The sequence below is a fragment of the Haliotis cracherodii genome, unplaced genomic scaffold (genome assembly GCF_022045235.1).
Source record: "Haliotis cracherodii isolate W230 unplaced genomic scaffold, xgHalCrac1.p SCAF_2, whole genome shotgun sequence".
Taxonomy (NCBI): Eukaryota; Metazoa; Mollusca; class Gastropoda; order Lepetellida; family Haliotidae; genus Haliotis; species Haliotis cracherodii.
Window position 1 is genome coordinate 79341908 of NW_027266275.1, and position 24534 is coordinate 79366441.

The 24534-nt window shown below is 41.6% G+C and overlaps 2 protein-coding genes across 6 annotated transcripts; both read right to left on the reverse strand.

Moving 5' to 3' along the window:
* Positions 1–1977: 1977 nt before the first annotated feature.
* Positions 1978–18944, reverse strand: LOC139469688 (uncharacterized). Of its 5 annotated transcripts, none has more exons than XM_071251932.1 (11): positions 18875–18901; positions 15934–15974; positions 11418–11587; positions 10378–10679; positions 9469–9564; positions 8909–9157; positions 8476–8507; positions 6602–6765; positions 5306–5425; positions 3908–4027; positions 1978–3156 (listed from the first exon to the last, which is right to left on the reverse strand). In XM_071251932.1, exons 3-11 carry the CDS (start codon positions 11560–11562, stop codon positions 2513–2515), a joined length of 1872 nt encoding a protein of 623 aa, XP_071108033.1. In that variant the 5' UTR covers positions 11563–11587; positions 15934–15974; positions 18875–18901; the 3' UTR covers positions 1978–2512. The 5 variants fall into 5 exon arrangements, with proteins under 5 accessions (XP_071108033.1, XP_071108030.1, XP_071108032.1 ...); XM_071251929.1 differs by having other exon boundaries at positions 18871–18895; XM_071251931.1 differs by lacking the exon at positions 15934–15974 and having other exon boundaries at positions 18875–18944.
* A 2149-nt stretch (positions 18945–21093) lies between these two features.
* LOC139467813 (uncharacterized) lies at positions 21094–22501 on the reverse strand. Its single transcript, XM_071249318.1, has 3 exons — positions 22487–22501; positions 21714–21809; positions 21094–21579 (listed from the first exon to the last, which is right to left on the reverse strand). The coding sequence occupies exons 1-3, from the start codon at positions 22499–22501 to the stop codon at positions 21094–21096; spliced, it is 597 nt and encodes a 198-aa protein (XP_071105419.1).
* Between the last annotated feature and the right edge of the window lie 2033 nt (positions 22502–24534).

Genomic DNA, 24534 nt, shown 5'->3' on the forward strand with positions numbered 1-24534 from the left:
CAGTTAAAAGTTAATAATTCCTTAACTACTAACATGGCTTTATCCATGTAGCTATAGTTACTACCCTTTATGGTATGTTATATTGTTAGACAATATCGTGCAGTATAAACAAAGATTTTAACAGTTTCAACGAGATACCTTCGCAGCGTTCACAGCGTTCGCAGCGTTCACAACGTTCACACAAGTCCATCAGCATTGTTTGTGCATTTCTCCTGAGCCCCACAAGAACATAATTCAACGCATGTCAAATTATTTTGTCTGCATGTGCATCTTGTGTGACAGATACCACGTACACAGTGGCACACAAGGCTCTCAAGCAGCTCTGATGCAGATTGCCCTTCAAAGAAGTTCGGTACAAGCGACATGTCCACAGTTTTTGTCCACCCAAAGTCTAAAGGACTTCCAAGGTCAGGCGGTGCTTCATGTGACTTCATCCAAATTTGGGGGCGGCCGGGTAACCTAGTGGTTAAGGTGTTCACTCGTCACGCCGAAGACCCGGGTTCGAATCCCAAAATGGGTACAATGTGTGAAGCCCATTTCTGGTGTCTCCCGCTGTAATATTGCTGGAATATTGCTAAAAGCGGCGTAAAACCAAACTCACTCACTCACTCACTCCAAATTTGTGTTTGCCCCATGCACGTTTTACGTGCTGTTCAAACCTGGACTCACAAGGAGGAGGGCAAGAGAGGTCTGTATTTTTTCTCATGCACATCCTAGCTCTCGTGAGGTTGAGGTCATGGTGAATGGGTTTCATGCTTTCTTTGGGGTCATACAAGTGTGCAGTAAGGCGTCTTGCAGCATTAGCAGCAGGTGTGATTTCATTCCCACCCAGGTGGTGCATCTCTGAATAGACGTCAGGGTTAGCCTTCAAAGCATTGTACACAGTCCTCCCCAATTCTGTAGAAGGCTGAAGTAGAGTCACACCCAGTAAGAGCATGTACTGCTGGCAGAGCTTTGCAAAAGCTGAGCTGGATGTGTCTGCATATATCATGAACGGGGATCAACCTTCGTCTGTCTGTACTTCTTGATGCCATACCACCCTCAATCCAGAGCTCAAAAACGTTGGTGAGGCTTGAAAAGTAATGTATGCACAGAAAGGAAAGGAAAGGAAAGGAAGTACATGCAATGTAGAGTTTTTTTTCAACATTGAGCTTCAGAGATCTGTCATTACATCGCGGTACGTCAGTGCTTTCTGCCTTTGACTTATCTGTACACTGAAAGACAACCCTTGCCATTGAATGGAAAGTATTTTTCCCATCCACCGTTTCACAGTTAATATCCACATTGTCATCACCCTCTTGTATAAGCAATCCACCATCTGCAGGTGAGACAATGCCACTTGGTTTATAGATGCCATCTCTGATTCTGTGTAACTCCGACTAAGCTAAACTTGTCATGAACATTTTCAACTCAGAGTAACTTACACAGAATCCATAGGAGTGCAGCATATCTATTATGCTACGAGATCCAAATTCATGGTGCATTTGAATGGCTAGACCCAAATGAAAAGGGGTTGTTGTGTTTGTTTAGTCATAAACTAAACACTCTGCAAGAGCAACTGCCTTTCGATGTATGTCATCTGACGGCGTGTATATAACTGCATTCAAAGCTTTTCTGTCTATCAACCATAGTACAAACTGCAACAAACTGTCAGGAACCCCCTGTTTGGACGCCTCTTGAGAAACTCCACTGGAGGCTGGATAAGAATCCTTTTTTTGACTTGCAATATGTTGTGTCTCAAAATCGTGACTGCATTTCTAAGAGTTAACATTTTGTTTTCCTCATTGAAAGCCTCCCCATCATCATCATCACCATCAAACCTTGCCAAGTGTAGGTCCCCCTTGAGTATGTGCGCTGCGTGGATTACATCAGCCAGAGTTATGGAACTGCTGGGTAACATGTTTGGTGACCCCTTGCCAGCAATACTCTACACTGATATTCTGTCACCGAAAAAAGACATATTCACTGTATATTTTAATAAATATTTATAATTTGAATTTATATTATACAATACCAACGGTAACTGTGTGATATGTCTTGCATGAGCAGTATTTATCTCATTAACTATTTCCTGTGACCATTGTGCGTTTGTGTTTACGTTTAGTGACAACAAGGGAGATCACTCCCAGCTGAGGATGTATGGACAACTACTTTTATATATACAGACATGTCGGCGTTTTCCGATGCATATTTTGTTCCAAATTTCTTGATTAACGTCCATGTGAAATCCATTACGACAAATTTATTTTGATTCTACATACATTAAACTTTACCAAAATGCATACAAAAGGTATACCTCTTTCAGGGGCATAATAATCTATGTTTCAATGGGAAATCCGGGAACGTTTGCTCAGCTAAAACTCATGTTATCAACCGTATGAAGAACTAACCCAGTGTCGCTGAGTATCAGTGTCTTGTATTCCTTTTGTTGTTCAGTGTGACCTAACCATGCATGGTTGTGGTTTTGTGATTCTAAGGCAACTGGTCATCACTGCAGAATTTCAGTATAGTTTCACTGAAAAAGTATGGAAGGAAAAATATCTACGTCACAATGCAATTTTAAGGACGTTCTGACCTCGTCTTCATTTTCAATTGACGCCACTGCAGTGACCTCCGTGAACTTCATGTCCTCAAAAGTATGAAGAACAGAGTTCTCATTGACGTCAATGATCCTGAACATCTTGTTGTTGAAGTCGACATTGAACCCGAGGTTGAGAGGCTCCCTCTTACGGCGTCTTATACGTCTGACCACCACACTGTCGCTTGTTGACTTCTTTGGGCCATCCCAGAAGTCCATAGCAATGCTTGATGAGTCTGGATCTTTGAACAGACTGCAACAGAGGCAATAGTAGTTTTCACTCAATGGTGAATAAACATCTTCCTTTCTATATTTGCATATTCCGAGGACCGTGATCAGGTCGTTGTCATCCATATGACCCAGGATAGCGAATGTGACGAGGATCTCCCAGTAGATGTTGGTCATTGGTAGGACAATGTTCGAAGCTATGCCACGAACGTTCATCCAACTGCCTCCATTGTTACAACATCCGCCTGGGATCTCCGCATCCTCCCATTTCTCGTCTGTCACCACCAAACAGTCCTGGGATATTGCAAGTGATGAATGACAGTCCTCTGGATCCCACCTAAATTGTGCACCTGATGCAATGCAAGCAAATATTAAATGATCAACCGAGAATAAAATCAAAACAATCTTCATCAAGCAATGATGACGCAGTGTTAAATAGTTTGTTCCCTACACTTATGAAACTAAATATTAACAGGCTGAGATAAGCATTTCTTCATGAGGTAAGTTGGTGGTTATTTCCTTGGATTAGCATCACTAGAAAAAAAATGAAAGAATTTTTTTTTTTTTAACGCCACACTCAGAAACATTTCAGCTATATGACGGCGGTCTGTAAATAATCAAGTCTGGACCAGACAATCCAGTGATTGACCAGACCAGACAAGACCAGACAATTGTAAACAAGATTTGGCCAAAATACAAAATACATATTTGATTCAGTGAACACGGGCATTGAATAATAGATACAGAACCGTAAAGACGCCCATGTCTTACTTTGTTTATTTGTTGTTTAACGCCACACTCAGAAATATTCCAGCTATATGACGGCGATCTGTAAATAATCACGTCTGCCCCAGACAATCCAGTGATTGACATCATGAGCATCGATCCACGAAATTGGGATCCACATTGACATGCGCCTTTTACGGCAAGCATGAGTTTCCGAAGACCTATCTTTCCCCGGATCTTCACGGGTCGAACGATTCTGCGTTGAGTTTCATTGATTTTTAAGTAATTTAATGTCAAGTACAACATTTATTGCCGATGCCTGCTGCATATGTGCGGGCCAGTGTCAAGAGAAAAACAAGAGTATGTATACCAAACCTGTGATGATGTTGTGTTCTGCATTGGAACTGTGTTCACTTTCGGTTTCACTTTCGGTTTCAATTTGTGTAGCAACATTCTCTTCATAAAAGAAACAATATTCCTCCTTTTGACTTTGATCTAAATCACCAAGAAGAAAAGAGTTCAAAGGGAATGTCATTAATGTGAACTTTACCAAATTGTGAACAAGATTTGGTCAAAATACAAAATATATATTTGATTCAGTGAACACCATCTTCCCGAGGCAAGAGCGTTAACTGACTTTAAAAGTCCAGTTTCCACCCTTGCCGAACTAGGCTGGAATTCCCGGGCTCGATCGTAGCGCCACCAGTGGCTATTACGAGTTATGTCCATTCTATGCCTCTCCCATATGTACCAATCAGATTCCACCTCTCGTATCACATACATTTGTTTCAAACAAAATGGTGGCGCCGAGTCAAGACGATCTGATCGACCATCAAGATCTATTTTGTGATAAAACGGTTTTAATTTCGCGAAGTACATCAAATCACGTGAGCACATTGATTAAAAACATGAAAAGATTTGGAAAATATCTGTTGACAACGAGTTGGCGATGCACATGCTTTGCAAATCCTGCAATCGACCGAACTCTGCATAACAGTTTACGAACCGGATATCGATTTCGGTGCGCGATTTTGATTGGACTATGCATAGACTCGTTAATAATCCCAGCCTTGTTCGGCAAGGATGGAAACTTGACTTTTATAGTCAGTTAACTCTCTTGCTTCGGGAAGATGGTGAACACGGGCATTGAATAATAGATACAGAACCGTAAAGACGCCCTGGATGACGTCAACGATCAAATCCTATGCCCATGTCGTACTTTGTTTATTTGTTGTTTAACGCCACACTCAGAAATATTCCAGCTATATGACGGCGGTCTGTAAATAATCAAGTCTGGCCCAGACAATCCAGTGATTGACCAGACCAGACAAGACCAGACAATTGTAAACAAGATTTGGCCAAAATACAAAATACATATTTGATTCAGTGAACACGGGCATTGAATAATAGATACAGAACCGTAAAGACGCCCATGTCTTACTTTGTTTATTTGTTGTTTAACGCCACACTCAGAAATATTCCAGCTATATGACGGCGATCTGTAAATAATCACGTCTGCCCCAGACAATCCAGTGATTGACATCATGAGCATCGATCCACGAAATTGTGATCCACGCATTGACATGCGCCTTTTACGGCAAGCATGAGTTTCCGAAGACCTATCTTTCCCCGGATCTTCACGGGTCGAACGATTCTGCGTTGAGTTTCATTGATTTTTAAGTAATTTAATGTCAAGCACAACATTTATTGCCGATGCCTGCTCCATATGTGCGGGCCAGTGTCAAGAGAAAAACAAGAGTATGTATACCAAACCTGTGATGATGTTGTGTTCTGCATTGGAACTGTGTTCACTTTCGGTTTCACTTTCGGTTTCAATTTGTGTAGCAACATTCTCTTCATAAAAGAAACAATATTCCTCCTTTTGACTTTGATCTAAATCACCAAGAAGAAAAGAGTTCAAAGGGAATGTCATTAATGTGAACTTTACCAAATTGTGAACAAGATTTGGTCAAAATACAAAATATATATTTGATTCAGTGAACACCATCTTCCCGAGGCAAGAGCGTTAACTGACTTTAAAAGTCCAGTTTCCACCCTTGCCGAACTAGGCTGGAATTCCCGGGCTCGATCGTAGCGCCACCAGTGGCTATTACGAGTTATGTCCATTCTATGCCTCTCCCATATGTACCAATCAGATTCCACCTCTCGTATCACATACATTTGTTTCAAACAAAATGGTGGCGCCGAGTCAAGACGATCTGATCGACCATCAAGATCTATTTTGTGATAAAACGGTTTTAATTTCGCGAAGTACATCAAATCACGTGAGCACATTGATTAAAAACATGAAAAGATTTGGAAAATATCTGTTGACAACGAGTTGGCGATGCACATGCTTTGCAAATCCTGCAATCGACCGAACTCTGCATAACAGTTTACGAACCGGATATCGATTTCGGTGCGCGATTTTGATTGGACTATGCATAGACTCGTTAATAATCCCAGCCTTGTTCGGCAAGGATGGAAACTTGACTTTTATAGTCAGTTAACTCTCTTGCTTCGGGAAGATGGTGAACACGGGCATTGAATAATAGATACAGAACCGTAAAGACGCCCTGGATGACGTCAACGATCAAATCCTATGCCCATGTCGTACTTTGTTTATTTGTTGTTTAACGCCACACTCAGAAATATTCCAGCTATATGACGGCGGTCTGTAAATAATCAAGTCTGGCCCAGACAATCCAGTGATTGACCCCATGAGCATCGATCCACGCAATTGGGATACGATGACATTCATCAACCAAGTCAGCGATCCTGACCACCCGATCCCGTTAGTCGCCTCTTACGACAAGCATGGGTTGCTGAAGACCTATTCTACCTCGGGTCTTCACGGGGGCGGTCAGGTAGCCTAGTGGTTAAAGCTTTCGCTCGTCACGCCGAAGACCCGGGTTCGAATCCCGACATGGGTACAATGTGTGAAGCCCATTTCTGGTGTCCCCCCGCCGTGATATTGCTGGAATATTGCTAAAAGCGGCGTAAAACCAAACTCACTCACTCACTCTGGTCTTCACGGGTCCGTATGCCCGTGTTATGGCTACTACCCACCTGTTGATTTGTCCCCGTTGCTAGGGGTTAGGGTCGTGTTTGTAGGGGCTACCGATGCACCAAGTAGTGTTCTGAAGTCAACTCTTAGATTCTCTGCAAATACTTCACCATATGTATCACTGGGTACGCCATGCTCAAGGGAAACGTCATCCATTCTAGCCAGTCTACAAATGCAGCAAATAACATTTATTGTGAGTGGTCAAAGCATGAACGTATAATTATATATTTTACTCACGACAAATCACTAATTATCTATATCTCACAGATCCTTGTACGTTTAACCTTACTTTGCGAATATTGGAACATCTCAAATAACTAAATGAAAATTTCTCAATACCTCAAGGAACCAAAATACCACTAACTTTTTACACAGTATGTTTGAAAGACATTGAAGATATTTGGTTTGAGTACCACCAGTAGCTACCCAGGGACCAAATGTCCATTACCAGTTTTTCAATATGGATGCCATGACAGCCACGTTGCCAATGGATTCAAACTCCATAAACAAATGACATTATCCCCCACCGTGGGGCACATTAGAAATATGTTTGTTAATATAGTAGTGAATATACACTGAGAAAAGGGGAATGTAACCCCAGAAGAAAATGTACGGCATCAATTTTGTAACTTAACAAATATGGCCTAATTGCTAGCACTACAAAAAAATATTAAACCAACTGCGGGGAAGTAAGCTTCATCGGATGCCACTACGGGCTATTTTCAGCATTCACCATATGCCTTGTACAAGTTCCTTTGTCATGTGTAATACATCTCAAGTAGGTAAAATCGAACAACCTTGTGTAGATCTTTTTGAAGAAAATCTAAAATAGCATGACTATTTCTGTACTCTGTAAATAAGAGTTTAAGTTTCATGGGCAATATATTCATAAAATTATGGATATATGATCCGGAAATGATCACTACACACTATCTGCTTTTAAGTTATGCTCTGGTAATGAAAGCAACCTGTATTAAAGGCCAACTTGTTGCCAATGAAACAGCAAAGGGCACCAGTTCAACATGTGTTTCATATATATGCGAAGTTTCATAATAAAATATTAAACACTTTTGTAGTGGAAGAGGCGATGGGGTATCCTCGTGGTTAAAGCATTTGCTCGTCACGCCGAAGAACCGGGTACAATTCCCGACATGGGTACAATTCCCGACATGGGTACAATGTGTGAAGACCCATTTCTTGTGTCCCTCACTCGTGGTATTGCTGGAATATTACTCAAAGTGGCGTAAAGTCAAACTCACTCTCTCACTCCAGAAACGATTGCTTCGCTTATTTGAGTCTAAGCCTGATTTCTTGCCAAGAAAACATAAAAAAATATTTTCTTAGAAACACGAAAACACCAAAGGCACTAGTTCAGAATATGTTTGACACATATGGAAAGTTTTACAATAAACTATCAACGTTTTCGAGTGATGCTCCGGAAACGAAACGTGAAGGACTGACGGACGCATGGACAGACGGACAGCACCCATTGCTGTATTTCCCTTCGTGGCGGGGGACAAACAACACTTGGACAAAGTGTTTTTGAAGATGTACTGGTATACGTTGAGGCAGCTTAAGGTAGTAGTTCAGGAGAAGCCAAATACTAGACCTTTGGAAAGATGCCCCCAGAGAACAACGTGCAACTGAAACAGTGGCGGTGACCTTGCAACTATGTCCACAGCAAGGACAGCTGTCAAACAGCATGGGGCCACTATGGTTTACCTTATTCATCACGTCATATTAAAAGTATGAAAAACTGTATAGACTCTAAACAAACTAATTGATACATCAAAACTGTACCAATGATGCCTTACAAAGAACCTTGCCATTTCTTGCTGGCATTAAACACTTTAATAGAGCTGATTTGCATACTCACTGCTGTGTCTGTACCAAGACGTCGTCTACCACCTGCAAATCATGTGTTTTTGTTCAGTGTCGGTAAGGATAAGCTAGACATTAGAAATTATAAAAATTAATATAAGGGTAATTGCTCTGATTATTATGATTCTATTTATGCCAAGATTATCTACAGACTACTCTGAAGAAACATTTTAATTTTGTATTTCAACAACTGCAACTAGAAAGCATGGGGGATGTATAAGTTTGTATTAGGTATATGATATGCCTGTCTACATGTTAGAGGGAAACGAAGTGGGTCAGGTAGATGATTCCTCCGACATTGTAGATGTTGCGGGAGGAAATGAACGTACTTGAAAACGTCTAAACGCCAAAACAACTATAACTGAAGATGTTAATCAATAAGACGGTTTAGTTGTTATTCTCCGAACAGGTTTGGTCACTGTCTCTACCTGTACAAACACAGCCTGTCCTTCCTCTGTGTCCAAGCTCTGTCCATCTAAGGCATGTGCAGCAGCAGTGATGCTGTCGACAGTGGAGATGTAGGACTGGAGGTGCCCCTGGAATACCTCGAAGTTTGTCTTGTTGTCAGCCTTCACAGAATCTATGTTTTCAAGAACTTCTTTTTTCCGTGATCGAAGACGTTCCTCTATGGATTCAGCCAATGCGTTGATCTCCTTTTCTTGTTCCTGCATCTGTTCCTGTTGCATAGATCAAACTGATGAAGTGTTTCTCAGACATGCATTATGGTTATACACGTGTGCTATTATTCTTATTAGAGCCCATGAGAAGAAGAGTACCTTCCTTTGGCCACCTCTGTTATCAGCTATATTCGGCAAATTTACACATATACTGACACGAATTTTAATTTACAGTGTTACACCATATGCCAATTTAATTGGGTGATGTTAATCTTAATCGTTTGAAGTCAGCCTACATTTTCTTACACGTGTAATTAAGACGTTTCGGAAGAACAGTGTTGCTTTTTTAAGTATTCTGTATAAGGCAGTACCTGTCTTTTACAATGAGCATCTGATGCTGTTTTGAGTTTAGCATCCTCCTTCTTTCGACTTCTTTCAAGTTCCTTCACGCAAGTGGACAGTTTAGCCTGAAGGATGGTTGAAAGAAGAAATACAAAATGACAGAATGTTAATATACAACCATGACATCGATCCCACTCCATATTTAAAATTTAACACCTGATGTAAGTTAAGTGATCAAGTAGATGTAGCTCTGTAGGTAGTCAAAAGTTGATAAAAGGCATTAATGGTGAAATCATAGTGTATGAACATAAAGAGCAAAGAGTGAGTGAGTGAGTGAGTGAGTATGGTTTTACGCCGCCTTTAGCAATATTCCAGCAATATCACGGCGAGGGACACCAGAAATGGGCTTCACACATTGTACCCATGTCGGGAATCGAACCCGGGTGTTCGGCGTGACGAGCGAACGCTTTAACCACTAGGCTACCCGACCGCCCCAAAGAGCAGAGAGCTTAACGTCTACTTAAATATGAAGGCCGCGTTTTGTCAATGCTACAGATATAATCTTCTTTTTTGTAAATCAAGTGATGTGTTTACCGTCCATGTTCAGGTGGTGTGTATTCAGTCTGCCATTACACCGCTATGTTTGGATTTGAGCACATAACGCTGATACACACGTATTTTATGCACCCCTTTGGAGAGCCGTTTTCGTCACGTGAAGGTTAGAAATAGAAACCATCATACATACACATATATTAAAGAAGTTCATGAATACACCTGTGACCTTGACCCCTGAACAGCCAAATGACCAGGTAAATGTGCACAGCCCACGTGACATTATGCAACGCTGACAACGGAGAGTGGGTGAATAGAAATCATGCAATCATAATTATCTGACATATTTTATACCAAATGTTAAACATGTGATCAGTTGTTGTCACCTGCTGTTTTTTAGCTGCTGTTTCTAGGTCCTCTGTGACGTGATAGCGGTGTGTCGACAGTTCATCTCCATTCTTCACGATGACTTGACATGCCATGCAGTACAGGCTCCTTTGCCCCGATGGTGTGTGTTTTTGGGGTTCATATCCACCTGTGGGGGACTGGCGTGAAGTTTCTTTGAACTTTCCACAAATACTCGCAAGGGTGAAGTTCTTGGGAAGGCCACCAACACCTTCCAGACCAAAGCTTGTTATTTCTCTACAGTTCGGGCATGACAGCGTGTTACTTGTCTTTGAAGGGATACCTTGGAAAAAAGGAAGTAGCTTTGTTTAATCACCAGTGACAATGGTATCGTGTATAACGAAGTATAGTATCATGCAATGAACAAGTTTGTGGATCTAGTGTTTGCTGTTGGTACAAGGTTAAGTGACCAGTGTTATGGCCTTTTTCAATAGAATTTTACATTCTGTACAGTGAGTGTCCTTAATTTAGGAGGACCAAAGATAAAAAAGCTTGTTAAGAAATAAAGAACCTCAGTGTTGTGTTGATAGACAAAGGGTCATTATATTATCTGGATTTTAAATCAGCTAGGGGCTTCAAGTCTATACATTTATCGCATATGGAGGTGTTCTTGAGCAGGGAGCCACACACCCCCCTTAACGTTAATGATCACCTGAGCATAGCGTGTTTCCTTAATGTAAAAATACAGAACAGCTGTATGGTGGTTTACATACCCCCATAAACTTGATTGATCCCCTAAGAACAATTTGACAAAAATTGCAGGAACATTAGTGAGGAAGTAAACGTATTATTTGGGAGCAATGACTGACACATCCACTCATGACGTGGTCAATTTCATATCAGCCCAAAATAATCGTATCATGATCTCCGTAATTACCATGACAACCGTTAATCAAATTATATATACCCCCGAAAGTTATGGGAACATTATTTTTATCATAGTGGTTAATGTAGCTAACACGAAAAGCTAAACATATTGAAGCTATTCAACACAATCTGAAATTATTTCTTCATAACGAACCGCACAAATCCTCGGCTTCATTGGATTTGGAATGTAAATCTTTGAGACACTCCCTGCAGTATGAATGCATGCATGGCAGCACGACCGGATCCTGGTATATATGCAGACATATGGAGCAGGTCAGCTCGCTCTCCAATGACGACATCTTGCAGCAGTACGTTAATGAGGCTCTGAAATGTAAACGAGCATACCCACATCTATTAGCACAACAACACTCTTAGTCCCATGTAGGGATCACAATGCGACTGAACGTTCCCAGGTGGAAGCTTCCAATGTGCCTGTGATATTTCAAACACGACATATGTTCTGCTGATAGGTGGCTATCTATACTCAACAACAGTTCCTGTGACAACAATAGTTTAGTGTATTTTTCAAACAAGTAAAGTTTGGTTTTCAATATTGTAGTACATGTATGAAATCAAGTCACAAAAACGCAACTGCTACAGAAAAGCATGCATTCCGTGCAAAAGTTGACTTTCATGCAAACCCCATGCATTTCACTGGCCAAGAAGGGGTATAAAAACATGTGCGTTAACGGGATTCCATATGCATTGTTTAGCATCGTGCTGACAACAACCACTCAGAAAAACAACAAAATTACGCAATTATTCAACATTACGAAATTCCACGCCTGTCCGAAAATGAGCGCCTGCGAGCCATTGGTATGCTTGAAACAGGATCGCGTCAACGTGATGTTGCAAGACAATTTAACGTCCACAGAAACACCATTTGGTGTTTATGGCAACGTTGGCAACAGACGAATGCAGTCAGAGACCAACCTCGGAGTGGCAGGCCACGCGTAACCAATAATCGACAAGATAACTGGATTCGAACAACACACCTACGAAATCGATTCCAGCCAGCAACAGTGACTGCAAGAAGCATCCCTGGACTTCGACGAATATCTTCACAAACCGTACGTCGTCCCATTTTGACAGGAAACCCCCGTCAAGCACGTCTACAGTGGTGCAGACAGCGTCTACGCTGGACGGCCATGCAGTGGGGACAAGTTATATTCAATTGACGAGTCTCGTTTTCATGTCAGCCACAGCGATGGACGGATTCGAGTGTACCGACGTCGAGGTGAACGTTACGTCAATCATTGTGTCATGGAAGATGGCGTTAAGGTATGGCGTGGGATTATAGCAAGACAGAGGACCCGTTTGATAGTGGTTTAGGGAAATCTCAATGGACAGCGCTACCGCGACGAGATCATCGGCCCTGTTGTTCTACCGTTTTTGCGTCGTCATGGCCCAGACATTACCTTTCAACATGACAACGCCAGGCATCATATTGCTCGACTTGTTCAGGATTCTCTTCAACAAAATAACGTGAATGTCATCCCCTGGCCGGCTTGCTCCCCTGATCTCTCACCAATCGAGCACACGTGGGATGAGATGGATCTGCGCCTTCGACGTCAACCACGTGTTCCACCGACACTCCAGGAACTTCGAAACATGCTCCAGCAGATATGGACAGAAATCCCACAGGACTTTGTGCGACACCCGGTCCATTCCATGAGACGAAGATGTGTTGCTTGCATCGCAACCAGTGGACACACACGCTATTGATTTGTATATTGACATTTTGGCATGTTCATGTTTTTTTATGAAATCACGCATTTTCTGAAGTCAGTATGGCAAATTAAACCATATGAACACTTACAGGAGTATTTTATCTGTTGCAAACCGAAATTGTTTCATATTTGGTAAAAAACTTAACTTTGAATTAAAACTTATTCAAAGTCACAGGAACTTTTTTGTTGTTCAGTATACTTATCAGATTTTGCTGCCACGGGCCTAAACAATGCCAGGAAGTCACAAAGTAATGAACTGTCGCAGCATTGACAATGCATCAATGTACCGCTGAAGACGTCACAGTGTAAAGCTGAGCACCTTAGATAGTAAAATAATCTTGCCGCGACAGTTAATTACTTTGTGACTTCCTGGCACTGTTTAGGCCCGTGGCAGCAAAATCTGATAAGTAGAGAAACATGATATTCCACTCGACACTTGAAATATCCCATGTATTATATCTTTATGTCTTTATCTTCCGAAAAATTAAATTATTTTATTTCAAATCTAAAACCGTGAAACGGAAATTCTCCCTACCTAACACCCAGGGACGTTCAGTTCCCCTTGTATTTGCGACTTTAAACATATAAACAATATTAACATAAAATACATAGGGCAACGAAATTGCTTTATCACACATTTAGATATGATGATATACAAAATCAACTTTAAAATTTTTTAATGAAATCTACGAAACCGCTGTTCGAAATGAACAGTCTCGATTGACGAGTAAAATGAGAAATGTACAGTTTATAACGAAACAATTTCAAGAGAATTACAAACGGCAAGAAGCGATAACAATCCATAAATGACCATCTGTCATTACTTGGCCCTGTCAATGTGGAACTAACCTTAAAAGGAAGTCGACTGTTCGTTTACTGCCCAGACACTTACGAGAAAGGGAGATAATTGACGGGAGGTAGCACGGGAGGTGTTATGTTCAGTGCAGTGACATATGAAGTGTTATGTTCAGTGCAGTGACATATGAAGTGTTATGTTCAGTGCAGTGACATATGAAGTGTTATGTTCACTGCAGTGACATATGAAGTGTTATGTTCAGTGCAGTGACATATGAAGTATTATGTTCACTGCAGTGACATATTAAGTGTTATGTTCAGTGCGGTGACATATGAAGTGTTATGTTCAGTGCAGTGACATATAAAGTTTTATGTTCAGTGCAGTGACATATGAAGTGTTATGTTCAGTGCAGTGACATATGAAGTGTTATGTTCAGTGCAGTGACATATGAAGTGTTATGTTCAGTGCAGTGACATATGAAGTGTTATGTTCAGTGCAGTGACATATGAAGTGTTATGTTCAGTGCAGTGACATATGAAGTGTTATGTTCCGTGCAGTGACATATGAAGTGTTATGTTCAGTGCAGTGGCATATGAAGTATTATGTTCACTGCAGTGACATATTAAGTGTTATGTTCAGTGCGGTGACATATGAAGTGTTACGTTCAGTGCGGTGACATATGAAGTGTTACGTTCAGTGCAGTGACATATAAAGTTTTATGTTCAGTGCAGTGACATATGAAGTGTTATGTTCAGTGCAGTGACATATGAAGTGTTATGTTCAGTGCAGTGACATATGAAGTGTTATGTTCAGTGCAGTGACATATGAAGTGTTATGTTCAGTGCAGTGACATATGAAGTGTTATGTTCAGTGCAGTGGCATATGAAGTGTTATGTTCAGTGCAGTGACATATGAAGTGTTATGTTCACTGCAGTGACATATGAAGTGTTATGTTCACTGCAGTGACATATGAAGTGTTATGTTCAGTGCAGTGACATATGAAGTGTTATGTTTAGTGCGGTGACATATGAAGTGTTACGTTCAGTGCAGTGACATATAAAGTTATGTTCACTGCAGTGACATATGAAGTTTTATGTTCCGTGCAGTGACATATGAAGTGTTATGTTCACTGCAGTGATATATGAAGTATTATGTTCACTGCAGTGACATATGAAGTATTATGTTCAGTGCAGTGACATATGAAGTGTTATGTTCAGTGCAATGAACATATCATTTTTCTCAACTTTAGAAAACTCAGTCTTTCACACTGAAGTATATACTAAAGACAGTTAACCTCCTTAAAACAGTGAGTGATGTTTTAACTGTCCACGAGAACAGAGTGCCATTCAACAGTGATTCTGTATGGAGACCAGATAAAATTATTCGATATGCAGCTGCAACGCCAGTTCTTTTCAACTACAACTGAGCCAAAATATTATTTGAAAAGAGTATCTTCTTGCACCACCTCATTTTTTAGTAGCATACAATTTCATGCATCCCTTTACCCACTACTGCACCCAAACTCAACCTACCAACACCGAACTATCAAATGATCGGTTTCTAACAGAACTCCATACAGCTACATAGATTGAAATGCATGATTTAACTTGTTTCCGTGTTTTTTCAGAGTTTTCCGTCCGACTCGAAAAATTCAAGAAAAAATGAGTTGCAAAGACGAAAACACCTGTTTTCAACCAGCTATCAAGCTCTTTCCCAGCGAGTGACACCTTCGTTACACTCTCGATAACATCGCTGCCACCAGTGTGGGCGCGACCATTACAAGATTCTTGAAATTTTCCCTCTTACCCCATATGTAGTCGCGTTCATTCTTTTGTTTATGTGTTTGGGAATGCCATCATAGTTAATTTTGAAAAGGTTTACGACTGACCATGTTTTCCAGATGAATTTACGTTGATGTTTGTTTCATCAGATTGGTTAGAGATTGCAGACTAACGGAAATTTACCAACTTCTTTCTTACATTCTTACTATACACAAAGAAAAAGAAAAATGTTAAGCACACCCTAATATATTTCATTATTGTTTGGTTCCAATATTTGTAACAGTCATGGAAGATATAATTACGGGAAGAATTATGTTTTCTCGAGATGACGTAATCAGTCATGCGTGACGAAAGCTCACTTACCATGCATGGTATGTCCGTGCAGCATGATACCCTCGAGTAGTCTGGAAGGTAGTTTAAGGTACCGACGTTTACTACAATATCTGAAAAACTATCGGACCTACTCTAGTCAAAGTTGGTATGAGACTATTAAACAGTCATGCATAACTGGATATTACATTTAAAGACAATCGGTGCATGAATAAAAAATCACTATATTTCATCAACAACCAGACCTGTTCGTCACGGGTGGAACGAGCATTCATTGAAACAGCCATCTGCATAATGCTACCCCTGCGTCACATGGCCATATGACACAGTTGAACCAATCAACTCAACTCGAAAGGGTGCACGGGAATCACACACGTTGAGACGCCAAACGCTAACACCGTATTCGTGTGTGCGTGATTCTCGTGCACCCTTTCGAGTTGAGTTGAGCTCAGTACATGGATGACAATGCCAGGCCTCATCGTTCGCATGCAGTCGTGGATTACATGAGGTCCAATGCAATAACGACTCTACCCTGGCCAGCAATGAACCCGGATTTGAACCCCATTGAACATGTTTGGGAAATTCTGGGGCGGCGCATACAGGCACGAGATCCCCCTGTACAAGATTTCACCAATTGGAAGGCGGGGAAGTATACGGGAAACGTTAATTTTGTAGCATGTATGTCGACATGTTGGTTTAATTGAAATTTCAAGCCACGCACTTACGGAAACAAAACATACAAATCATGTGCGTTGAATGTTGATGCTTTTCTTTTCCAGCAATAAGAGATACTTCAAAATCGCCTTTAAGTAGTTAATTGATGCATTTGACCGTTTCTGGTCATTAGCTGACATTATTAAACCATTCATGTGTAATCCGATGTCCAGTTTTCCTAAAGGACTAATTTTCTGATTTTCACGGTGTATACAAAAGAAGAACTGTACTCCGGAGATCGTAAATAACAGCATAATATAAAATATGTTCTGAATATACTTATTCATGAACAACGACGACATCTCAATATAAATTTAATATGGCTGAATTCGACATACCACACTTTTGATTGTTTGGATGCTCATGTTCACTGGAAATATTTGGAATAGTTATGTTCCGTATTTTGAATTAACCCAGTCCCCCGTGTGTGTTTTTAATCAGTGCACCGCGCACAGCCACATGTGAAACGTTTGGTCGCAAAGTCAAAGCAAAATCGGAGTAGTGTGTCGGCGAAGTTGCATCAAGGATATAGTATTTTTCAACCGTTTAATGGAATTCAATGTACAGCCGTAGCTCTGGTCACTCATATATTTTGTGTCCCATGGCTCAAATCTATTTGCGTCTGTACCGTGTTCCACTGACCTCGATAATCTTTTGGATGAAGGCACAGCTCTCTACAGTCACATAGTTAACACCGAAGGCTATGAGGGGTATTTAGGTCATAATCAGCTCCCAACAGCCACTGCCTCAAGCGATATTGTCTACATAACAGATCAGTTTTATGGCTCCGTCACAGGTGCTCCAAATATTGAAGCAGGGAAAACAAATTTCATAGAATCATTTCAACAATCAATATTGATATCCCCGTCACTTTTGGTAACTTTTAATGACGTCTCCATTGCAATTTTTACGAATTTTGATTCGTATGAATTATTTGACTCTCATCAGCGGAATGGTTTGGGTCAGACTGATCCGAATGGACAAGCGGTTTTACTTCTGTTTAGTAGTATGGCTGAATTGTTATGTTACATCTTAACAGTATATCGATTCGCGGATCGATGCTCATGATATTAAGCACTGGATTGTCTGATCCAGACTCGATTATTTACTGAACGCCGCCATATAGCTGGAATATTGCTGAGTGCGGCGTACGTTAAACAACAAACAAACAAACAAAGATAAGGTCTTTTTGTCACAACCACAGAGGCACATACTCAAAATATGGCGGTGAACTTTGATGCTTTGCATTAATGTTTTCTTGTCTATCGCTGTGGGGAGTTTTGACTGGTGGCAGTGATAGTTTTGAGAGCTCCGCGAACGTGATATCGCTGTGAGGAGCTTGACCAGCTATCAAGCTCCTCGCAGCTATAGTACGTTCGCGGAGCTCTCTATACTATCAAAACCAGTCAAAACTGTAATATCATGTAATTGATATTGTAATAATGTAAGGGAGAAGTGGTTGATTTTCCGTTAGTCTGCAATCTCGAACCAATCTGATGAAACAAACAACAAAGTAAATTCATCTGGAAAACATGGTCAGTCGTAAACCTTTACAAAATGAACTATGATGGTATTCCCAAACACATAAACAAAAGTATGAACGCGACTACATTTGGGGTTAGAGGGCAAATTTCAAGATACTTGTAATGGCCGAGCCTACACTGGTGGCAGCGATGGTACCGAGAGTGTAACGAAGGTGTCACGCGCTGGGAAGGAGCTTGACCAGCTATGGAAGAAGGGAGGTAACTGCGTGTAAAAATCTAACTCGAGTTTGTGTGTTTTATCTTATTATTGAATCTATGCAAAATACATATATCCTTATATGGAACATTACAGTGAGATGTGTTAATTAAACTTACACGACGACATTAAGATAATATGTTTGAATCACTAATCATAAACGATCGAGAAAATCGCCACGTTGAATCCTACTTCCGGGTTAGAATTTAGGACGCTAATAAACAATGTACAGGTTGTTTGTAGGCTTATTTCAAAAGATTGTCCGATAGTGGATCTATATGCCGTCCGAATATACGTAACTACACTGCAGTAACATAACATATGGTCTGCAAGGTACAACGATTCACATTATATTACCATATTTTCGTGTTGCCATGAGAATGTATCGATACAGGGATTCGCCCGCGCGTAAATCATTGAGCCTCCAGAGTTGACATGCATCAGTATTTTCTTTATGATGAATAGCTGGCTACATAGAGTGCCACGTTACCATTCTTTGTTTGAGAAACTCCCTACCTACACCAATCGACGTCAGTTGAGAATGATATCTCCCGCGGCTAGCTCCCGTCCGACATCTTGTTTTGTTTACATGCATGGATCGGGAAAATGTCAAAAGAAATAACGCTTATTTACGTCAAACTTTGACCGAGTGAAGCATAACTCACAATTTCAAGCACAATTCATGGTTTCTTCCTTTCTCTGATGGATTAAGATAATCCCCAAAGGAGTTCACATACAAAAAATATTCTAATCATTCACATGCGGCCTCGTGAATGGGGAAGACCTCAAAAGTATTTGAGCTATTTTACCTCCAAGTATCACTGAGAGTACATGTTTGTACAATACTCAAAGGCAAAACAATGAAATCTGCAACACAATATTGTGTCGTTTAACACAGTATGTGCAAATGCACAGTAGTTTGAAAATAAGGATAGATCGAGGTGCGGCTTGCTTTTTCAACCCAATGTGCATTTGAGGGACCTCAAGATTGGTGATTGGTCTCGACAAGTCTTGAATTAAACCACGGACCTTCGTGTTCTGCATCACTCTGTATACTTGATGTAAACTTCGTACAGACAGCATCAACCAGTTCATCCAACAAGCACTGACTTAGCATGTGTACATTCCAGTCACTCTCTTGTGTGTGTAATTTTATTACGTCATGCAGTGTGTCACAGAATTTGGTGTCAGTTCTTACTCTGTGGAACTGTGCCCACATCTGCTCTCTGCTCGCCACAAAGGAGCTGCTTTTTCCCAATCCAGAAAATAATGTTACAAATGTAGGTGTCAGGTGGTCAGTTATTTGAGCAAGGCATGTCTCTGAACCAGAAAGTAAACTAGCAATGTCACACATTTTCTCCTCACATGCCAGATCCGACTTGTGAATTTCATTCTGAGCTATTGCGTTTAAAGAATTGCGGACAGACTCCAGTATACATCCTTGCAATTGCTCAATGCTGAAGAAAACTGGATTTGAGGAACTTGTCAGCGTAGTTGTTGAGGCACTTGACGTAGGAGGTGTGGTCGGTATGGTCTGCTGGGTCTCACTGCTAAGCTTGTAGTCAGGAGCTGGAATTAGTAATACTATCCCTTATGATATGCAATCAAAAGAACGTTTCACCAAATATATTAGTTTAAGGTTGAATGTAAGTTGTTAAAATGTAAATGTAAACATGTATCAAGGCATTTATCCAGTATGTTTACGAAGTGCCCGTGGCAGTCAAATTGTGGAAGATAATCGTTATTCTGTTCAAAATAAGGATTTTCATATTTTTTTAATTCATTGTTATTTTACAATTGTATTTTGAGATTGAATTGAATCCAATGATATAAAACTAAGCATTAACACATCACAATGAATAAAAAAAAAGTAATTGAAAAAGCAGGATATTTGTATTCAGGATTCCCTGAGGTGGGTCAGTTCCTGTCTTTGTGGAGTCAGGTCGTGGAGACAGGATTGTTGTATTCAGGATTCTCTGAGGTGGGTCAGTACCTGTCTTTGTGGAGTGGGGCCGGGGAGACAGAATAGTTGTATTCAGGATTCTCTGAGGTGGGTCAGTTCCTGTCTTTGTGGAGTGGGGCCGGGGAGACAGGATAATTGTATTCAGGGTTCTCTGAGGTGGGTCAGTACCTGTCTTTGTGGAGTGGGGCCGGGGATACAGAATAGTTGTATTCAGGATTCTCTGAGGTGGGTCAGTTCCTGTCTTTGTGGAGTGGGGCCGGGGAGACAGGATAATTGTATTCAGGGTTCTCTGAGGTGGGTTAGTTCCTGTCTTTGTGGAGTGGGGCCAGGGAGACAGGATAGTTGTATTCAGGATTCTCTGAGGTGGGTCAGTACCTGTCTTTGTGGAGTGGGGCCCGGGGAGACAGGATTGTTGTATTCAGGATTCTCTGAGGTGGGTCAGTACCTGTCTTTGTGGAGTGGGGCCAGGGAGACAGGATTGTTGTATTCAGGATTCTCTGAGGTGGGTCAGTACCTGTCTTTGTGGAGTGGGGATGGGGGAGACAGGATAGTTGTATTCAGGATTCTCTGAGGTGGGTCAGTACCTGTCTTTGTGGAGTGGAGACAGGATAGTTGTATTCAGGATTCTCTGAGGTGGGTCAGTACCTATCTTTGTGGAGTGGGGCCGGTGAGACAGGATAGTTGTATTCAGGATTCTCTGATGTGGGTCAGTACCTGTCTTTGTGAAGTGGGGCCGTGGAGACAGGATAGTTGTATTCAGGATTCTCTGAGGTGGGTCAGTACCTGTCTTTGTGGAGTGGAGACAGGATAGTTGTATTCAGGATTCTCTGAGGTGGGTCAGTACCTGTCTTTGTGGAGTGGGGCCGGGAAGACAGGATAGTTGTATTCAGGATTCTCTGAGGTGGGTCAGTACCTGTCTTTGTGGAGTGGGGCCGGGGAGACAGGATAGTTGTATTCAGGATTCTCTGAGGTGGGTCAGTAACTGTCTTTGTGGAGTGGGGCCGGGGAGACAGGATAGTTGTATTCAGGGTTCTCTGAGGTGGGTTAGTACCTGTCTTTGTGGAGTGGGGCCGGGGAGACAGGATAGTTGTATTCAGGATTCTCTGAGGTGGGTCAGTACCTGTCTTTGTGGAGTGGGGCCGGGGAGACAGGATAGTTGTATTCAGGATTCTCTGAGATGGGTCAGTACCTGTCTTTGTGGAGTGGGGCCGGGGAGACAGGATAGTTGTATTCAGGATTCTCTGAGGTGGGTAGGTACCTGTCTTTTGGAGTGGAGCCGTGGAGACAGGATAGTTGTATTCAGGATTCTCTGAGGTGGGTCAGTACCTGTCTTTGTGGAGTGGGGCCCGGGGAGACAGGATTGTTGTATTCAGGATTCTCTGAGGTGGGTAGGTACCTGTCTTTGACAATGCTCATCTGATTCTGTTTTCAGTTTAGTATAATTCTTGTTGCGACTTCTTTCAAGCTCTGGAATACGAGTGGAGAGTTTGGCCTGAAAAGGGATATTTATAGGAACATGACATACTTCATACTTCATCGTCCATTATCTGTGTGTTTGAAATATCTTTTCAAATAGTGAACTTGTTTTCAAAACTCAAAAATGAATATGGATTCGACCCCACCTATCTGAGAGAGTAAGTGAATGAGTATTGTTTTACGCCGCTTATAGCAATGTTCCGGCAATGTCACGGCGGGGGACGCCAGAAATGGGCTTCATGCATTGAACCCTTGCTGGAATCGAACCCGGGTCTTTGGCTTGACGAGCGAACGCTCTAACCACTAGGTTACACCACCGCCCGTATCCGAGATAAATTAGCGATGTCGCTCTTTTTTAAGCCTCTGTGTGTGTGTGTGTGTGTGTGTGTGTGTCTGTGTGTCTGTACGCGTGTGTGTGTTAGTGTGTGTAGGCGTTTGTGCATGCGTTCGTTCGTTCGTGCGTGAGATAAAGGCCGAAAAGTCACAAATACTTCAGTCCCGCTATATATCTTTAAGTAATCAAACGACCAGCTGGCTCATAGGACTGATTATCTCCCTTGTTGCCTTGGTATCGTTGTGTGACATCATTGTTCTACGATGTTATATCACGGATGTGTCTGCGCCCAAATGTTACATACATCACGCTTGTATTCATAATCCCCGGTGATTGCCTGATCACGTATTACCACCTACCTTGCGATGAGTCATTGCCGTATCTAAGTCCTCTGTGACATGGCAGCGATGTGTTGCCAGTAGATCTCCACTCCTCACAATGACTTGACATGCAAAACAATAACAGCTCTTTCGCGTTGATGGTGTCGTTGAGCGACGTTCAGACGATGCAAGAAAGGGGTGCTTGTGTAAAGTCTCCTTGAACTTCCTACATATATTTGCAAGGGTGAAGTTCTTGGGTAGGCCATCAACACCTTCCAGACCAAATCTCGTCGTTACTCTACAGTCAGGACATGACAGCCTATTGCTTGCCTTGAATGGCTCTTGGAAAATAGGAAGTAGTTGGGTTTATAAGGGGGTGAGTGAGTTGTGTTTAACGCCGCTTTTAACAGTATTACAGTCATATCTCGGCGTGTCAGCTTAATGTGGGAGGAAAGCCCGAAGTGATGCGGGTCTCAGACGTTTACCACTTCGGTGAAACCAACGAACATGGGTATGGTTCTGACAAACCTAGAAACATAATCGGGGTGAACCGGAATGCGAACCCACAACCATAGGTTTCTGGCGTGCCCAAGGGACGCAACTCTGCACAGTGAATCGCGGCGCCTTAGACGACTGGGCCACCCATGCCCCCTGGGGTTTATTAAGCACAGTGACAGTGGTAGCCAACATAGTCAAGTGTAAATTCAATCCATGAATCGAATTAGCAGCAAGGCCACCTGCACTGCGGGTACTTGTTATTGTGGAATTAGTGTGCGTTGATGGTACAACTTTTCGTTCCCCTCTCCAACCTACTTCGTTTGTAAAAGTAAATCCATTTATGAACAGGAATATTTGTGTGTCACCCTTTTCTTGATCAAAGCTATGTTTGCTCAAATATGCCTATTGACATGGGCAAAAAGTATTTATGTGGTTGATAAATATGCTCGAGTTTGAATTCTGTCCTTGGAACGTGCATTTCATAATCCGAGTCGCCAAAGAGCGAGATGCACGTGCCAAAAGCACAGGAACATATTTCACGTGATTCACGCATACAGTGTTCTCACAGTTGAACATGTTTCGAATAAGTTTTCAAACCAAAGTGTTTAAACATTTTACGTGCAAATTTGGTTCGTTGAATGTTGTCCATGGTTCAAGTAGGTCAGAGTCCTCGGACCCTTGTGTCTGTTCCTTGAACCAGGTCCTCGTGGTCTGACAATGCTCAACATAAGCTGTTTCTAATTGTTCCTAAAGTTTTAATTAACCCCATAACATTGTATAGAAGAACTATGAAAAGTATATGACATAATGAACATGCAAGGTGAACTGAAATAGGGTGTGCTCAAAGCTTCATCTTATTAAAATCATTCAATACAATCTGAAAAATGTAATTTAAAAGTCACAAAACACGAAATGTCTCGTCTGTGTCTGACTTCGAATGCAAGTCTTTGAGACACTCCCTGCAGTACGAATGCATGCATGACAGCACGACTGGATCCTGGTATATTTGCAGACATATCGAGCAGGTCAGCTCGGACTCTAACAAAAGAGTGAGTGAGTTGGGTTAAACGTCGCCTTGGACAGTATTCCAGTCATATCACGGCGTGTTTGTTTATTGTGGAAGGAAATCCCGAGGTGGTGCAGGCGTCAGACGTTTTCAAGTTTGGCGAAACCCCCGAGTACCGGTATGCTAACAAAACACAGTGTGGCGATTTAAATAACTACTCGTTCATATATTCTTTTTATTGCACCTGCTACATATCATTTTCAGGTACACACGGATGTGCATCATGCTCTCAAGAATAATAATGATGCATTCATGGTCAGATGTGCAGACTCAAGTGAGTGAGAGAGTTTGACAGCGCTTACAGAACATCGAGGTGTGCTAAGTATTAGGTGTGCTAAGCTCTCACGCTATAAATGGTAAATTAATATGGTATAAATGTATACAGAGATGTACAGTTTAAAATCTCCTCCAGTTCTTCAGTGAGGATGTGAGTGAATGAAGTCGCGATTACAAGATTTAGAGATTTTACTTCAGTTTCCAAATGTCGTATTCTTTCTCGGCATTGAGGAAACATTACTAAAGT